The sequence below is a fragment of the Cajanus cajan genome, chromosome 4, assembly GCF_000230855.2.
Source record: "Cajanus cajan strain Asha chromosome 4, NIPB_CcT2T_4, whole genome shotgun sequence".
In the NCBI taxonomy this organism is placed as follows: Eukaryota; Viridiplantae; Streptophyta; class Magnoliopsida; order Fabales; family Fabaceae; genus Cajanus; species Cajanus cajan.
Window position 1 is genome coordinate 16,085,460 of NC_138520.1, and position 13,282 is coordinate 16,098,741.

The window sequence follows — 13,282 nt, forward strand, 5'->3', positions numbered from 1 at the left end:
ATGCAAGAAACCACCGAACGACATGGACGACTTGTGACGATGAGCTAACAAATACATGCAGATGGAAGAGCTGGCCGAGTTCCGCAACCAGGCTCGATCGGAGATTACTGCCAAGGTTGAAAAGCCGGTTGAGAATCCATATTGAAGTCGCCCAAAGGAATTGGTCCCTAGTAAAAAAATGACACGAGGGCCGAGACATTCCCATTACACATTGCTGAATGCCAGCCGAGCGGCCATCCTTGACCAAGCACTTGCGTTAGAAGTCTTGGCAATTCCTAAGAGAGCTTCAGCCCCTTCTCGGGACAACACAACCAAGTCGTGTAGGTATCATCGTAATCAGGGGCATTTAACCAAAGAGTGTTCTGTGCTGAAGATCAAGATCGAAGACCTGATCAAACAAGGGCAACTACTAAGTTATGTGGATCGGCCCAAATCATCCCGACACACCAACCGTTTTCACAACCATGATCGGATCGAGCAAGAATGAACAGAGAGACACCCCTACAGGGAGCGTAGCCGATTGAGAGGTCAGAGAGAAAAGGACCCAGCAGCCCAACCCCACCGAGTCATCAACACCATCGCCGGTAGATTTGTAGGTGGTGGCGCAAACCCTAAACCTGAAAAAGACACTTGAGAGTCGTCTGAGCCGTCCGAGCTGTGCACACCATTGAAAAGGTCCATCACCGGAGAATGCTGACGATCACCTTCACTGAATCTGATTTCAATGGCATCGACCCGGACCAAGATGATCCGATGGTTATCAGCGTTGAGATCCACAATTGCATTGTCTGCAAGAAGTTGGTTGACCAAGAAAGTTCGACCGACATTCTCTACTGGAACACTTTCAAATAGCTTGGCATCCTAGAGGCCGAGTTAGTCCCATACAATGAACCGTTATTCGGTTTCTCAGGAAAGCGTGTCAACACTAAGGGGTACATCAAGCTGTCTACCCGATTTTGTTTCGACAAAGCCGAATACCAAGACATTTCGATAAAGTATGTGGTTGTATACGCCAACACGTCATACAACATACTTTTAGGAAGACCATCCTTGAATAAGTTGGGAGAAATTGTTTCAACCCCGCATTTAGCAATGAGTTTCCCAGCCGAATCAGGCTGAATCATCACGGTGCATGCTAACCAAAAAACGACAAGGGAATGTTACTTTGCCAGTCTTTGGTTGCCCCGCCTAGAGGATACGGAACCGAGAAAGTGCAAGCGTGTGCACGCCGTGGAACAGGATCCTAACGACCTAATAGTAGACTTTGACCCTCGATTGGAACATGATGAAAGAGTTGAACCTATCGAAGACAAGTAACCACTTCGCGTAGGGATGACAGACTCGCAAGTCACTTATCTGGGAGCCAATCTATCTGAGCAGGAAAGGTAGACGATCGGACAAGTCATCTTAAAAAATAAGGATCTCTTTGCTTGGTGCCTGTCCGACATGCCAGGAATCGACCCAAACTTCTTATGCCACAAACCTTCCGTCTGCCAAGAGGCGAAGCCGGTCTCCCAACGCAAGAGAAAAACTGGCAACGAAAGGAAGAAGGCCATCGAGGAAGAAGTTTCCAAACTCTTGGATGTCGAATTCATTCGGGAGGTGCAATATACCACCTGGTTAGCCAATGTCTTCATGGTAAAAAAGCCGAATGGCAAGTGGAGGATGTGTACAGTTTACACAGATCTGAACAAGGCGTGTCCCAAAGATGCCTACCCCTATCGAATATCGACCGGTTGGTTGATGGAGCGGCCAGTCACAAATTCTTGACCTTCCTCGACGCTTATTCCGGATACAACCAAATCTGAATGCACCCCTTCGATGAAGAAAAGATAACATTCGTCACAGAATCAACCAACTACCGTTACCGAGTAATGTCATTCGGACTAAAAAATGCTAGAGCAACCTATCAGAGGCTTATGGATAAATTTTTCCATAAACAAATAGGGAAAAACATGGAAGTATATGTGGACGATATGGTGGTGAAGTTGGATAGTCTTCCCGCTCATGCGGCCGATCTGGATGAGATATTCCAAGCACTATGGCAACATCAAATGCGGCTAAATCTCGATAAATGCGTATTCGGCGTGTCAGACGGTAAGTTTTTGGGCTTTATGCTTTCCAACCGAGGCATAGAGGCAAATCTGGAAAAGTGTCGAGCCATCCTAGACATGAGAAGCCCGACAAATCTCAAAGAGGTACAGAGACTGGCCAGATGCCTTACGTCACTGTCGCGTTTTGTCCGATGCATGGCCGAGATGGCTAAACCGATAATTGCTTTACTGAAGAAGGCAGATCGATTTCAATGGACAGGCAGTTGTGAAACTTCCTTCCAGTAATTCAAAGAGCATCTTGGCACTCCTCTAGTTCTATCCAAACCGACCCTTGAACTAGATCTAATCATCTATTTGGTAGTTTCAAATGATTCCATAAACGTCGTCATGGTACAAGAAAAGGATGGCCGACAACAACCCATATATTTCATCAGTCGAGGTTTACAAGATGCCAAGTGCCGGTACCAACTTCTGGAAAATGTGGCTTTAGCATTGATATACACGGCACGATGACTCTGACAATACTTTCAGAGTCACAAGGTGGTGGTCCGAACCGATTGCCCAATCGCCAAAGTTTTAAGGAAGCCAGAATTTGCTGGCCGCATGATGGCATGGTCGATTGAGTTGTCTGAATTTGACATTTGTTTCAAACCCCAAGGTCCAATCAAATCGCAACATCTGGCCGATTTCGTGAATCAACTCTCCCCACTTGGCAGTTTCGAAGACGACACATGGATCTTACACGCAGACGGAGCCTCTAACTGCCAAGGTAGCGATGCTGGCATCATCCTGGATAGCCCGTCCGGAATTACCTTGGAACAATCGTTACATTTCAGCTTTCGAGAATCTAACAACCAGGCTGAGTACGAAGCGTTTCTCGCGGGATTGAGGCTAGCGGCTGAGATAGGGGTGAAGAAGATGATATGCTGGACCGACTCCAAAGTAGTCACCGAGCAAGTCAACAATAATTTTCAGGTTAAAGACTCCAACCTCTTGAAATACTACCATCTCTTTCAGGGTATGAGTAGTCGATTCAATGACGTCCAGGTTCTCCATACACCACGTAGCAATAAGGAACGAGCTGACCAATTGGCACGATTGGCAAGTAGTATAAAGCCCGGCCAGCTTCGAACCACAATACACTTAGAGCTCCCCGCTCCAAGTGTCATGCAAGAATGCATGTCGGTCGAGGAACCACCAAAGTCATGGATGTCCGACATTTTGAAGTTCATTGTTAACGACACAGAGCCAGCCAATCCGAGCGAGTCTAAGAAGCTGAGAACGCAAGCTGCACGATACTCTGTCGTGTCTGGGGAACTATACAGAAGGGGATTCTCCACCCCCTTATTAAAATGCATCAACCAACAACACGCCGAATACGTCATACGAGAGATTCACGAAGGCATTTGCGATCCCACTCTGGAGGAAGGACACTAGCCACCAAGGTATTAAGGGTCGGCTACTACTGGCCGACCCTAAAATCTGACTGTGCCGACTATGTGAAAAAATGTGTACAGTGCCAACAGCATAGTAACCTCATACACGCCTCGACCGAGCAGTTGCACAGTGTCAATTCCCCTTGGCCATTTGCTTTGTGGGGAATTGACATACTTGTCCCATTCCCACTAGCTAAGGGCCAATGTAAATTCCTTGTCGTGGCCGTCGACTACTTCACTAAGTGGATCGAGGCCAAGCCTCTTGCCTCTATCACAGCCGCTACCATTCAGAAGTTCGTATGGAAAAACATAGTCACTCGCTTCGGCATTCCTCACGCCATCATCTCGGACAATGGCCTCCAATTTACTGATAAAAAATTTAATACTTTCCTGGAGAACATGGGTATTCGACACCGATTTACGTTTTTAGAGCATCTACAGTCCAATGGACAGGCCAAAGCCGCCAACAAGGTCATCCTGATCGAGTTGAAGAGGCGCCTCGACAAGGCAAAGGGGACCTGGGCCGACAAAGTACCGAAGATCCTATGGGCCTACCGGTGTACACCGCAATCAACCACTAAGGAAACCCCTTTTCGGTTAGCGTACGGCTCGGACGCGATGATACCTGTTGAAGTCTGTGAACCGTCATTCCGGCGGACACACTTCCATGAAGACTCCAATAGCAGCTCTCTTCGTGCCGAACTAGACGTCTTGGACGAAGTTCGAGAAAAAGCGCTAGTGGTAGCCAAAGCGTGCAAATAGCAAATGATTCGCCGGTTTAATTCCAATTTGCAGTTGAGAGTTTTCCATGAAGGCGATCTCGTTTGGAAGGCAACAGGTTCAACCAGAAGAAACCCTTGCGAAGGAAAGCTGGCGGCAAATTGGGACGGTCCATTCAGAGTCTGACACACCTTAAACAATGGAGCGTACAAATTGGAAGAAATGTCCGGCAAGGTCATCCCAAGAACGTGGAACTCTACCCACCTGAAGACATACTACAATAAGGTCTAATAGTTTATATCCACACTGCACTTCTATCACGGTGCACTCTTTTCCTTGACCGATCTTTTTCCCCCTTATAAAATCGTGAAAAGGGGTTTTTGGTCGGCAAGGTTTTTAACGAGGCATCAACTTATCAATGAATACACATTTCATCATCATTTGCAACTACTTAATCATTTACTTATTTACAAGTCTTCCCTCCCGAGATCCCTCTCGGCCAAGGATGTGGCTTTAATTATTTTTACAAGTCTTCCCTCCCGAGATTCCTCTCGGCCAAGGACGTGACTTACGTTATTAACATTTTACAAGTCTTCCCTCCCGAGATCCCTCTCGGCCAAGGATGCGACTTTAATTATTTTTACAAGTCTTCCCTCCCGAGATTCCTCTCGGCCAAGGATGTGGCTTACGTTATTAACATTTTACAAGTCTTCCCTCCTGAGATCCCTCTCGGCCAAGGATGCGGCTTTAATTATTTTTACAAGTCTTCCCTCCCGAGATTCCTCTCGGCCAAGGATGTGGCTTACGATATTAACATTTTACAAGTCTTCCCTCCTGAGATCTCTATCGGCCAAGGATGCGGCTTTAATTATTTTTACAAGTCTTCCCTCCCGAGATCTCTTTCGACCACAGGCGCGCCTTATCCAATTATTTATAAGTTATATCCATCCCGAGATACGACAGCTTCTTCTTATATTCTGACAACGCGTTAACCAAAAAACAAACAGGGTGCCAAGTAATGAAGTTAAAAACACAATTTCATTACGGGGCTCTATCGGCCCAAAAACTACAAAATATAAGAGGCTCTATCGACCTCCAATTACAAGCAAGTTGCAAAGCTTTGTAAAAGATAACTCAAGATCCCACCTCAGGCTCCCCTTAGACCGCGACTTCCTCCTCGGTAGCTTCCTCCTTGTACACCATCTCGTCTTCACCAATCGGTCTTGCTTGGTGAGGAATAGGTGCCTCGGCATTGGGTTGTTCATTGGGGGGATCTGGGCCAAGTCCACAAACTCCCCCCGAAAGAAGTCCTTGGTCATATCAAATTGGAAGTCACGGGGGAAACTTCCGAAGTAGCGAGCCTGCCGAGTCGCCTGCATGAAGCCGGCCTCGTGCTGAGACAAAACCTTGCTACGAGCTTTCTTCCTATAGGCCGCGTAAGCAATCTTCTCGACCTCTAGCTCTCGACCTAGCTTGTCCATCTTCTCCGTTTCCCCCTTGAGGGAGTTCTCGAGATGTTGGACCTTCAAAGTTAGTTCATCGACCAAGCGGCCCCAGCGGTCCAACTCTGCTTGAAACTTTGCGTTGGTAGTCTGCGCATCAGTCAGAGCAGCTAAAGTTTCCCGCATCGACTTCTCAGAGTCTGATAATTGCGGACGCAACTCATCGGCCTCCGAATTGGGCTCCATCACAATGCTTTGGGCCAAGGCCAACGCTCGGACTTGGAGCTCGTAGAAAAGTTCCATTTTTGGGTGGAGCTCATTCGGCCCGCGCACGCTTGACCCGACTCGGACGTCAAGTGTTGGCTCAAAAAATCCTTAGCATTGATGTTCGACACCAAGAAACTCAGCCCCACCAAGCCTTGAGGAACGACAAGATTAGCCAGCCTCTATTGCTTGGCCTGTCGGCCCTCATTCTCAGCCCTCTCTTCCTCAGGCCTTCTTTTTCTGGCCTGGGGCCGAGACGCACCCTTGCCTCCCTTTCCTTTTCCCTTTGTAGTCGGCCCGGCCACACCACCATGGGGAGTCGGAACTCGATTTCCACCCGAACGACCTTCGATCGTCACCCCCGTCGTCACGGGAATAGCCACTCGGTTCCCGATCAACCTCCAAATGTCAAGATCGTCACTCCTGCAGCTCGCAATAATACCTGCACACCATTAGTCAAAATCAATGATAACGCAAGAATTCAAATAAGTGGGAAAGTAACTATACCAATCAGCTCATCAGCTATGTCGGACGACTCGAATAGTCAAACCAAGGGTTGGCACGGCATAGGCCGCAGAAGTTTCTCAAGAAAGTTGAGGTCGGCCCGTTCCTTTGAGGACATTCGGGACCTTGACACTACGTCGTACTTTTGCGGCGCCCGAGTCCAATACAAGGGGAACAACGATTTCCTCTGAGCATCGAAGAAGTATTTATTTCCCGTGCTCGGCCGAATCATCACCTTTATAAATCCTACTTTGAAATTCTTGTAGGAGGTGGTGTAAGGCTACAATAGACAGTTGGCCCTCTAAAATAGAGAGAGCCACTTGGCCTTCTTCGTCAACTAAGACGAGTAGTAATAGAGGAAGAGATGGGGTGTCGATATGATACTGAGGGCCAAACACAGCCGTTGGAACCCTTGCATGGCCGCCTAACTGTTGGGATGAAGTTGAGTCGGTGCCACATTAAGAAGCCGAAAGATACCCACAAAATACTCGTCAAAAGGAAAAGTCACCTTCAAATCTCGGAACAAATAATCATATACGTAAAAGTATTGATATTTGTAGTTTCCTTGGTCTAGGTAGACGAAGTTAGGATTCGGCCCCCCATCGCTTCGGCACGGCTGAAAGAAGATGGGTGAAGGCTTCTCTTCCTCCGAAAAATTCAAGAACCTCTCGGCAGAGACGAACAATGTTATGGAGTTCCTATCGGTATATCTGAGTATACGCTACCCACTTCCCAATGCACCCACTTGTAACCCGGGGTTTCTATAGGAGGGAAACGATGAGTAGTCGATCCGACTTTGTGAGTAGTGGGACGGCCATCAGATACCGATAAGGATGAAGACTCCTCCCCACTTTCGGGCCGCTCGAACCCTGAGACGATCTCAACGCTACCCGAACAATTCGATGTCGAGGCCGAAGCATGATGTCGACCAGATTCTGAATGCGACCTCGTGCCGGCAGACCCACTCGTACCCCTAGAGGAATTGACCCGAACAACATCCATATCAGCCATAGAAACGTACCTAAATTGAAGCTTGATTGGTCTCGGTCGGTGAAAATCGCTCGGAAACGCTGAAGCTTGAACTTGATATCGTCTCGTAGCAAGCAAGTGAAATACGTATATATTGGTCCCCACCACACACCTATTTATAGGACTTTCTTGAGATGATCTCAAACGACGCATCCCTGAGCACCGTTGGATAAATTTGATCCAACGATCCACAAAGGGCAACCCTTCACGTCCCCCATCATTAATACCCAATGGTTATGAACCCAACAGTTGCAACTCTTCACGTTCTGACCCAACCACCACAAATGAAGCGCCACATCTACCCCTTACGTCGTTTCACTCCTCAAGGCTAGGGGGCTTGTGTACTAGAAGGATCTTATCAACCACGTGGAACGGCACATGACTCCCTATCGGCCACCCCGACGGCAAAGACGAGACGAATGAGACAAGTTTCCCACGAACACATCTCAACCATCTTGTTGATTCCCCCTTAGCAACGCCTCAGCTCAGCAAAAGGCCAAGATCTAGAGGCAAACACGGTCCTACCACGCCTCGGCTCGGCAAAAGGCTGAGACCAAGAGGCAAACCTGATCTTACACCTCTCGGCTCGGCAAAAGGCTGAGACCAAGGAGTGTAGTTGATCTTACACCCCTCGGCTCGGCCAACGACTGATAAGCCAAAGTAAGACGATAATCATAACTAATGAGGACAAACATGTGATTAAGGCATAATCAGCCAATTAACATCGTATTACCTAATTTGGTGAGTGTTAGAAGAGGCCCACTATGCTCAGGGCCCATCACAAGCAGTATAAATAGGTCACGTAAAACGAGGTATGTCACTATTTATTTATTACTCTCGAGAATCGTGTTTGTCCTGACTTGAGCATCAGAGTGTCTTTTGCATGTACCTTCTCCCTCTAAAGCATCCGCCCGGAGCTCTCGTTTTACCCTCTAGTTACTAGAAGATTATGAGTGTGCCCTTAGACAGGTACATTAATCATGTCACATTTTGTTACTTTTTGTTTAATATTTAGACGTAATTATTGTGTGTGATTATCATTTTATGTTAAAATAAATTTATTTAATAAAATATGAAAAAATTTAAAATGTATACGCTAATTTATTTAACAGGGAGTTTTAAATTTAATATATATAATTTAATTCGTAAGAGGAATTATTTTGTGAAAACAACACAGCGACTTCAGCCGAAGACAACACTTACAGCGTGGGCCCTCTCAAGCCCAAAAGGAAAACTAACAAACCGGCCTGGTTCTAAGATTACATTCAGAATTAGAAGGAATCTCAGTTTAAATTTAGAATAAAAGATCATGTTTTTCATCCTTGTCCGTGGGAACACCTTAAATTTGTAAACCGTTACTTATCTTAACATAAATACCTGGTTGTAACAGATAAAGACGTGTTAAACGGTAAGGTTGGCCAGCTCAACCTAACTTCTATGTATCAAATATTATTTTAAATTAGATTGATTTGACCTATATTTTTAAATTTATCTTTTTTTTTCAATCTTATTCATGTCGACCATTAGACTAAATTGGTCTAATAAAAACACTAAAAAAATTATAATAAAAAAAATTATTATTATAACATGATTAATTGGTACTATATATTAGTTATAAATGAGCAATTAGTTAGTTATAATTATATAGTCTTGGAAATTTATTGATGTCCACACATCAGAAGTCAAATATATTATATCTGTACCGTGAAGGTCAGATCTCGACCTGACCTCCTTGGAGGGCACAGATCCGACAACCCTTCTACATGAGTGCTCTCGGGGGAAACCCGATCTTACCCCCTACATGGTTAAGACTGGTCAGGTTACGATCTCACTCCTCTCTCGGGAGAGCTCGGCCTAAATCCGAGTGGATTTTCCCTCTTGACACAGAACTGATATTAGGGATAAAATCCTATTTTTAATGGCTAAATATTCCCATATAAAACCGTTACCAGAACTTCGGCGTCAACGAGGCCCATGAAGCCCATAAGCAAGGAAGCATAAAACCTAAAACCATGGAGCTAGGAAGGCAGAACTTAGGAAAAAACCCTAGTCCACCCTTTGACCGGAACATTTTGGCGCCCATCGTGGGGCTACGATGAAACTTTTCCTAGGCCCCAAGCAATACAAAAAAACCTACGCCCTACTATGGCGAAGGGCAGCACATCCAACAAAGACCCACAACACCCTACCATGGAGGAGATGATGGCATTGATCAATGGCTTGAGAGAGGAGAATGCACGATCTAGGGAGAGGGAGGAGGCTATTCAACGAGAAAATGAGGAGATCAAAAGGCAAGCAGATGAGATGCAGGCTATGATAGCAGCCAATACCAGAACGGCGGAGGAAGGTGTTATGATGGAAGTCCCTAGGGATTTCAGACCTCTCTCGGAAGCTATAGAGGCCGAGACCATCCCGAGGGACCATCGGGTCCCCCAGGTGGAACCTTTTGACGGAACCTAGGATCCTAGTCAACACTTGACGGACTTCTGAGCTCAAATGCTGATTTGTGGGGGGAGTATGAAAATCCACTACAAGTTGTTCCTGGCACGCTCAAAAAGTCAGCCCTTGATTGGTTTAGCGGTCTCCCTGACCGATCAATAACTGACTTCGATATTTTTAGTCTGCTTTTCATGGCGCAGTTTGCAGCCAATAAAAAGAAATCGCCGATAACATTGGACTTGTTTGATCTCAAACAGCAACGTGAGGAGTCGTTGTAGGACTTCTTGCAAAGGTTCAATGAAGTAGCCTTGAGGATAGCATCCTTGGATGAAAGGATGGCGGTCATTACCTTTCAAAAAGGACTAAGATCGGGTGCTTTCGATGTCGCGCTGGAGAGAGCAAATTGCCAAACGATGTCGGAGGTAAGAGCTTTCGCCCTAAGTCATATAAAGACGGAGGAAGGGAAAATCATTAAAAGAGCAACGAAAAATCGGGAAGCTAGGGTTGGCAATAAGGAGGACAATAAGCACCTCCAGCCACGCTCGGATTGGAGTAAGCGACGTGATCGTTACAATGTGAAGGAGTGCAATCACCTACAGGCAGATTATGGCAGTCGGACAAGAGCCGAGTGGGCACGAAATAATGAGGAAGAAAAGTTTACTCCGCTCAATGTTCCTAGGAGATAGATACTTCATGACGTTAAAAGTGCATCACTATTTGAGTTTCTGACGATGACAGAGCGTTAGTTGGGTCCTTTCAAGACTGATTGGTGCGAGTTTCACAGGACTCATGGACATACCACTGAGAACTATTTCAAAAAAGTTTGTTGCAAAAAAACATGAGGAAGGCTCGTCAGAAAGGAGACACAGGCATGCAAAGGATGGTGAAAGGAGAGACAGACACAAAGAAAGGTCTCCCCCTTGGGACCCCCCAGCAAAGGTGTCGAAGATCCATCAGTAACCTATTCATGGGGACTTCAATACCGTCGTAGGGGGATTTGCGGGAGGAGGCGTTACCTCAGCTGCCCGGAAAAGGTACACTCATACAGTGCTGACCGTATCGAAATTTCACCGACCTCCTCAACCAGAAATCTCGTTCTCGGATTCCAATTATGAAGGAGTAGCTCCCCATGAGGACGATCCCATTGTCATATCGGCAATTGTGATGGGTTATAACGTGAAGCGTGTGTTGGTCGACCAGGGAAATTTCACGGATATCTTATTTTAGGAAGCTTTCGAGAGGATGAAAATTCTTAATGACCGACTTATCCCTTATGCAGGAACTTTGGTGGGTTTTGCAGGAGACCAGGTTGTTGCTAGGGGTTATGCCGATTTGGAGACAACCTTTGGCCATGGCACTCAGATGAAAACGGTGGTGGTTCGGTATTTGGTGGTGAACGCTCAGTCATCCTATAGCATCCTGATCGGCAGGCCTGTGTTAAACAAATTTGGGGCGATAGTGTCCACGACCCATCTAAAGGTAAAGTATCCATTATTGAATGGTGGAGTGGGGATCTTTAAAGTAGATCAAGAGGTTGCTTAGAAGTTCTACGAGGATAGCCTGAAGGCGCGAAGGCGATTGTATGTCGCACAAGTGGAGCAGAAAGTCCACTCCGTTGAATTAGACCCTAGAATGAGTCACTTCGATCACCGACCCACCCCTGTCGAGGATGTTAAAGAGGTGGAAATAACGGAAGGAATGAATGTGAAGATAGGCACTTCTCTGACTCCTGAGATGAGGAAAAGCTTATAAGGGTTTTAAGAGCGAACGTGTCGACATTCGCATGGCACTCGAAGGATATGTCAGGCGTAGACCCTGACTTCTTGTGCCACAGGCTTTTCGTGGACCCAAATATAAAACCAGTGATCCAAAAAAAGAGAAAGTTCGGGGAGGAGAAGCGAAAAGTCATCGCAGATGAGACAAAAAATTTGTTGGCAGCGGGACATGTACGTGAGATCCAATACCCGAATTGGTTGGCAAATGTGGTAATGGTGCGTAAGAGTAGTGGAAAATGAAGATTGTGTACGGATTTTACCGATTTGAATAAAGCCTGTCCAAAAGATTCGTACCCTTTGCCCAATATAGACTGTACGGATTTTACTTGGACGACCGAATGTGAGGAGGCTTTCATGGAACTCAAGAAGTCACTTGCATTGCCGCCCATTCTGACAAGACCGCGATCGAATGCCCCACTGTTGATATACATATCGGCATCCGATCGAGTTGTCAGCGCGGTTCTGGTAAAAGATCAGGAAGGTTCTCAAATTCTTATTTACTTCGTAAGCAGGGTCTTGTCGAAGGCGAAAGCTCGATATCAAAAGATTGAGAAGTTGGATCTTGCGATACTAGTTACCGCGTGAAAGTTGAGGCACTATTTCCATAGCTACAAGGTGATAGTTCGAACCGATCATCTGATCTAACAAGTCTTATAGAAGCCCAACCTGGCAGGAAGAATGATGAAGTGCTCAGTCGAGCTATCAGAGTTCTCTGTCAAGTACGAGCCGAGAGGGGCAATCAAAGCTCAAGCTTTAGTCAATTTTGTGACGGAATTGACTTCACCTGTTGAAGAGGTTATTGTCGAGGAAACTCAATGGATTTTATCAGTCGATGGTGCGTCGAATCTTGGAGGAAGTGGAGCAGGAATCGTCTTGGAGGGTCCGGGAGGCATATTACTGGAACAGTCATTACGTTTTGAATTCCACGCAAGCAATAATCAAGCGGAATACGAGGCGTTGTTGGTAGGGATGATTTTGGCAAAGGAGATGGGGGCGACGAGCTTGTCTTCTCAGAGTGACTCTCAATTGATTACGGGGCAAGTGGCTAGAACTTTCCAAGAAAAGGACCCTCAATTGGCTAAATACCTGGAGAAAGTTAAGCTCTTATCGAAAAATTTCTGAGAGTTTACACTTAACCATGTACCGCGAGAACAAAATTTGCAGGCTGATCTGCTCTCTAAGTTAGCAAGTACTAAGAAGCCGAGGGCCACTCGGTCGGTTATCCAGGAAACGTTGGCTTAGTCGAGTATTAATGAGCCACACGGGAACGTTCTTTTTGTCCAAGAAGAGCTCGAATCTTGGATGGAACCATATATCGCATACCTAACACAGGGGCAGTTACTAGAGGACAAAAGGGAAGCATCATTGATAGAAAGAGAGGCGGCCAGATTTGTAGTTATCTCAGGAAGACTGTATCGAAGGGGTTTCAGCACTCCCCTTCTAAGATGTTTGACTGCACCACAAGCATAGAGGGTGATGGAAGAAATTCATGGTGGTATGTGTGGGAGTCATATCGGAGGACGAACTTTAGTGTACAAAGTTACACACACTGGGTACTTTTGGCCAACCTTGAGAAATGACTGTGTCAACTGGGTCCGAAAGTGCGATAGATGTCAAAG

At 46.1% G+C, this 13,282-nt stretch overlaps 2 protein-coding genes across 2 annotated transcripts; both read left to right on the forward strand.

Moving 5' to 3' along the window:
• The first annotated feature begins 1,808 nt into the window (after positions 1-1,808).
• Positions 1,809-3,491, forward strand: LOC145957199 (uncharacterized). Its single transcript, XM_083073417.1, has 2 exons — positions 1,809-2,198; positions 2,586-3,491. Exons 1-2 carry the CDS (start codon positions 1,809-1,811, stop codon positions 3,489-3,491), a joined length of 1,296 nt encoding a protein of 431 aa, XP_082929543.1.
• Positions 3,492-12,341: 8,850 nt separating this feature from the next.
• LOC145957200 (uncharacterized) lies at positions 12,342-12,785 on the forward strand. Its single transcript, XM_083073418.1, has one exon. It carries the CDS (start codon positions 12,342-12,344, stop codon positions 12,783-12,785), a length of 444 nt encoding a protein of 147 aa, XP_082929544.1.
• The last annotated feature ends 497 nt before the right edge of the window (positions 12,786-13,282 follow it).

Coding starts and splice junctions, on each gene's coding strand:
- LOC145957199 (XM_083073417.1), top strand. CDS start 1,809: ATGCACCCCTTCGATGAAGAAAAGATAACATTCGTCACAGAATCAACC. Junction 2,199..2,585: donor GCCCGACAAATCTCAAAGAG/GTACAGAGACTG, acceptor CAATACTTTCAG/AGTCACAAGGTGGTGGTCCG.
- LOC145957200 (XM_083073418.1), top strand. CDS start 12,342: ATGATGAAGTGCTCAGTCGAGCTATCAGAGTTCTCTGTCAAGTACGAG.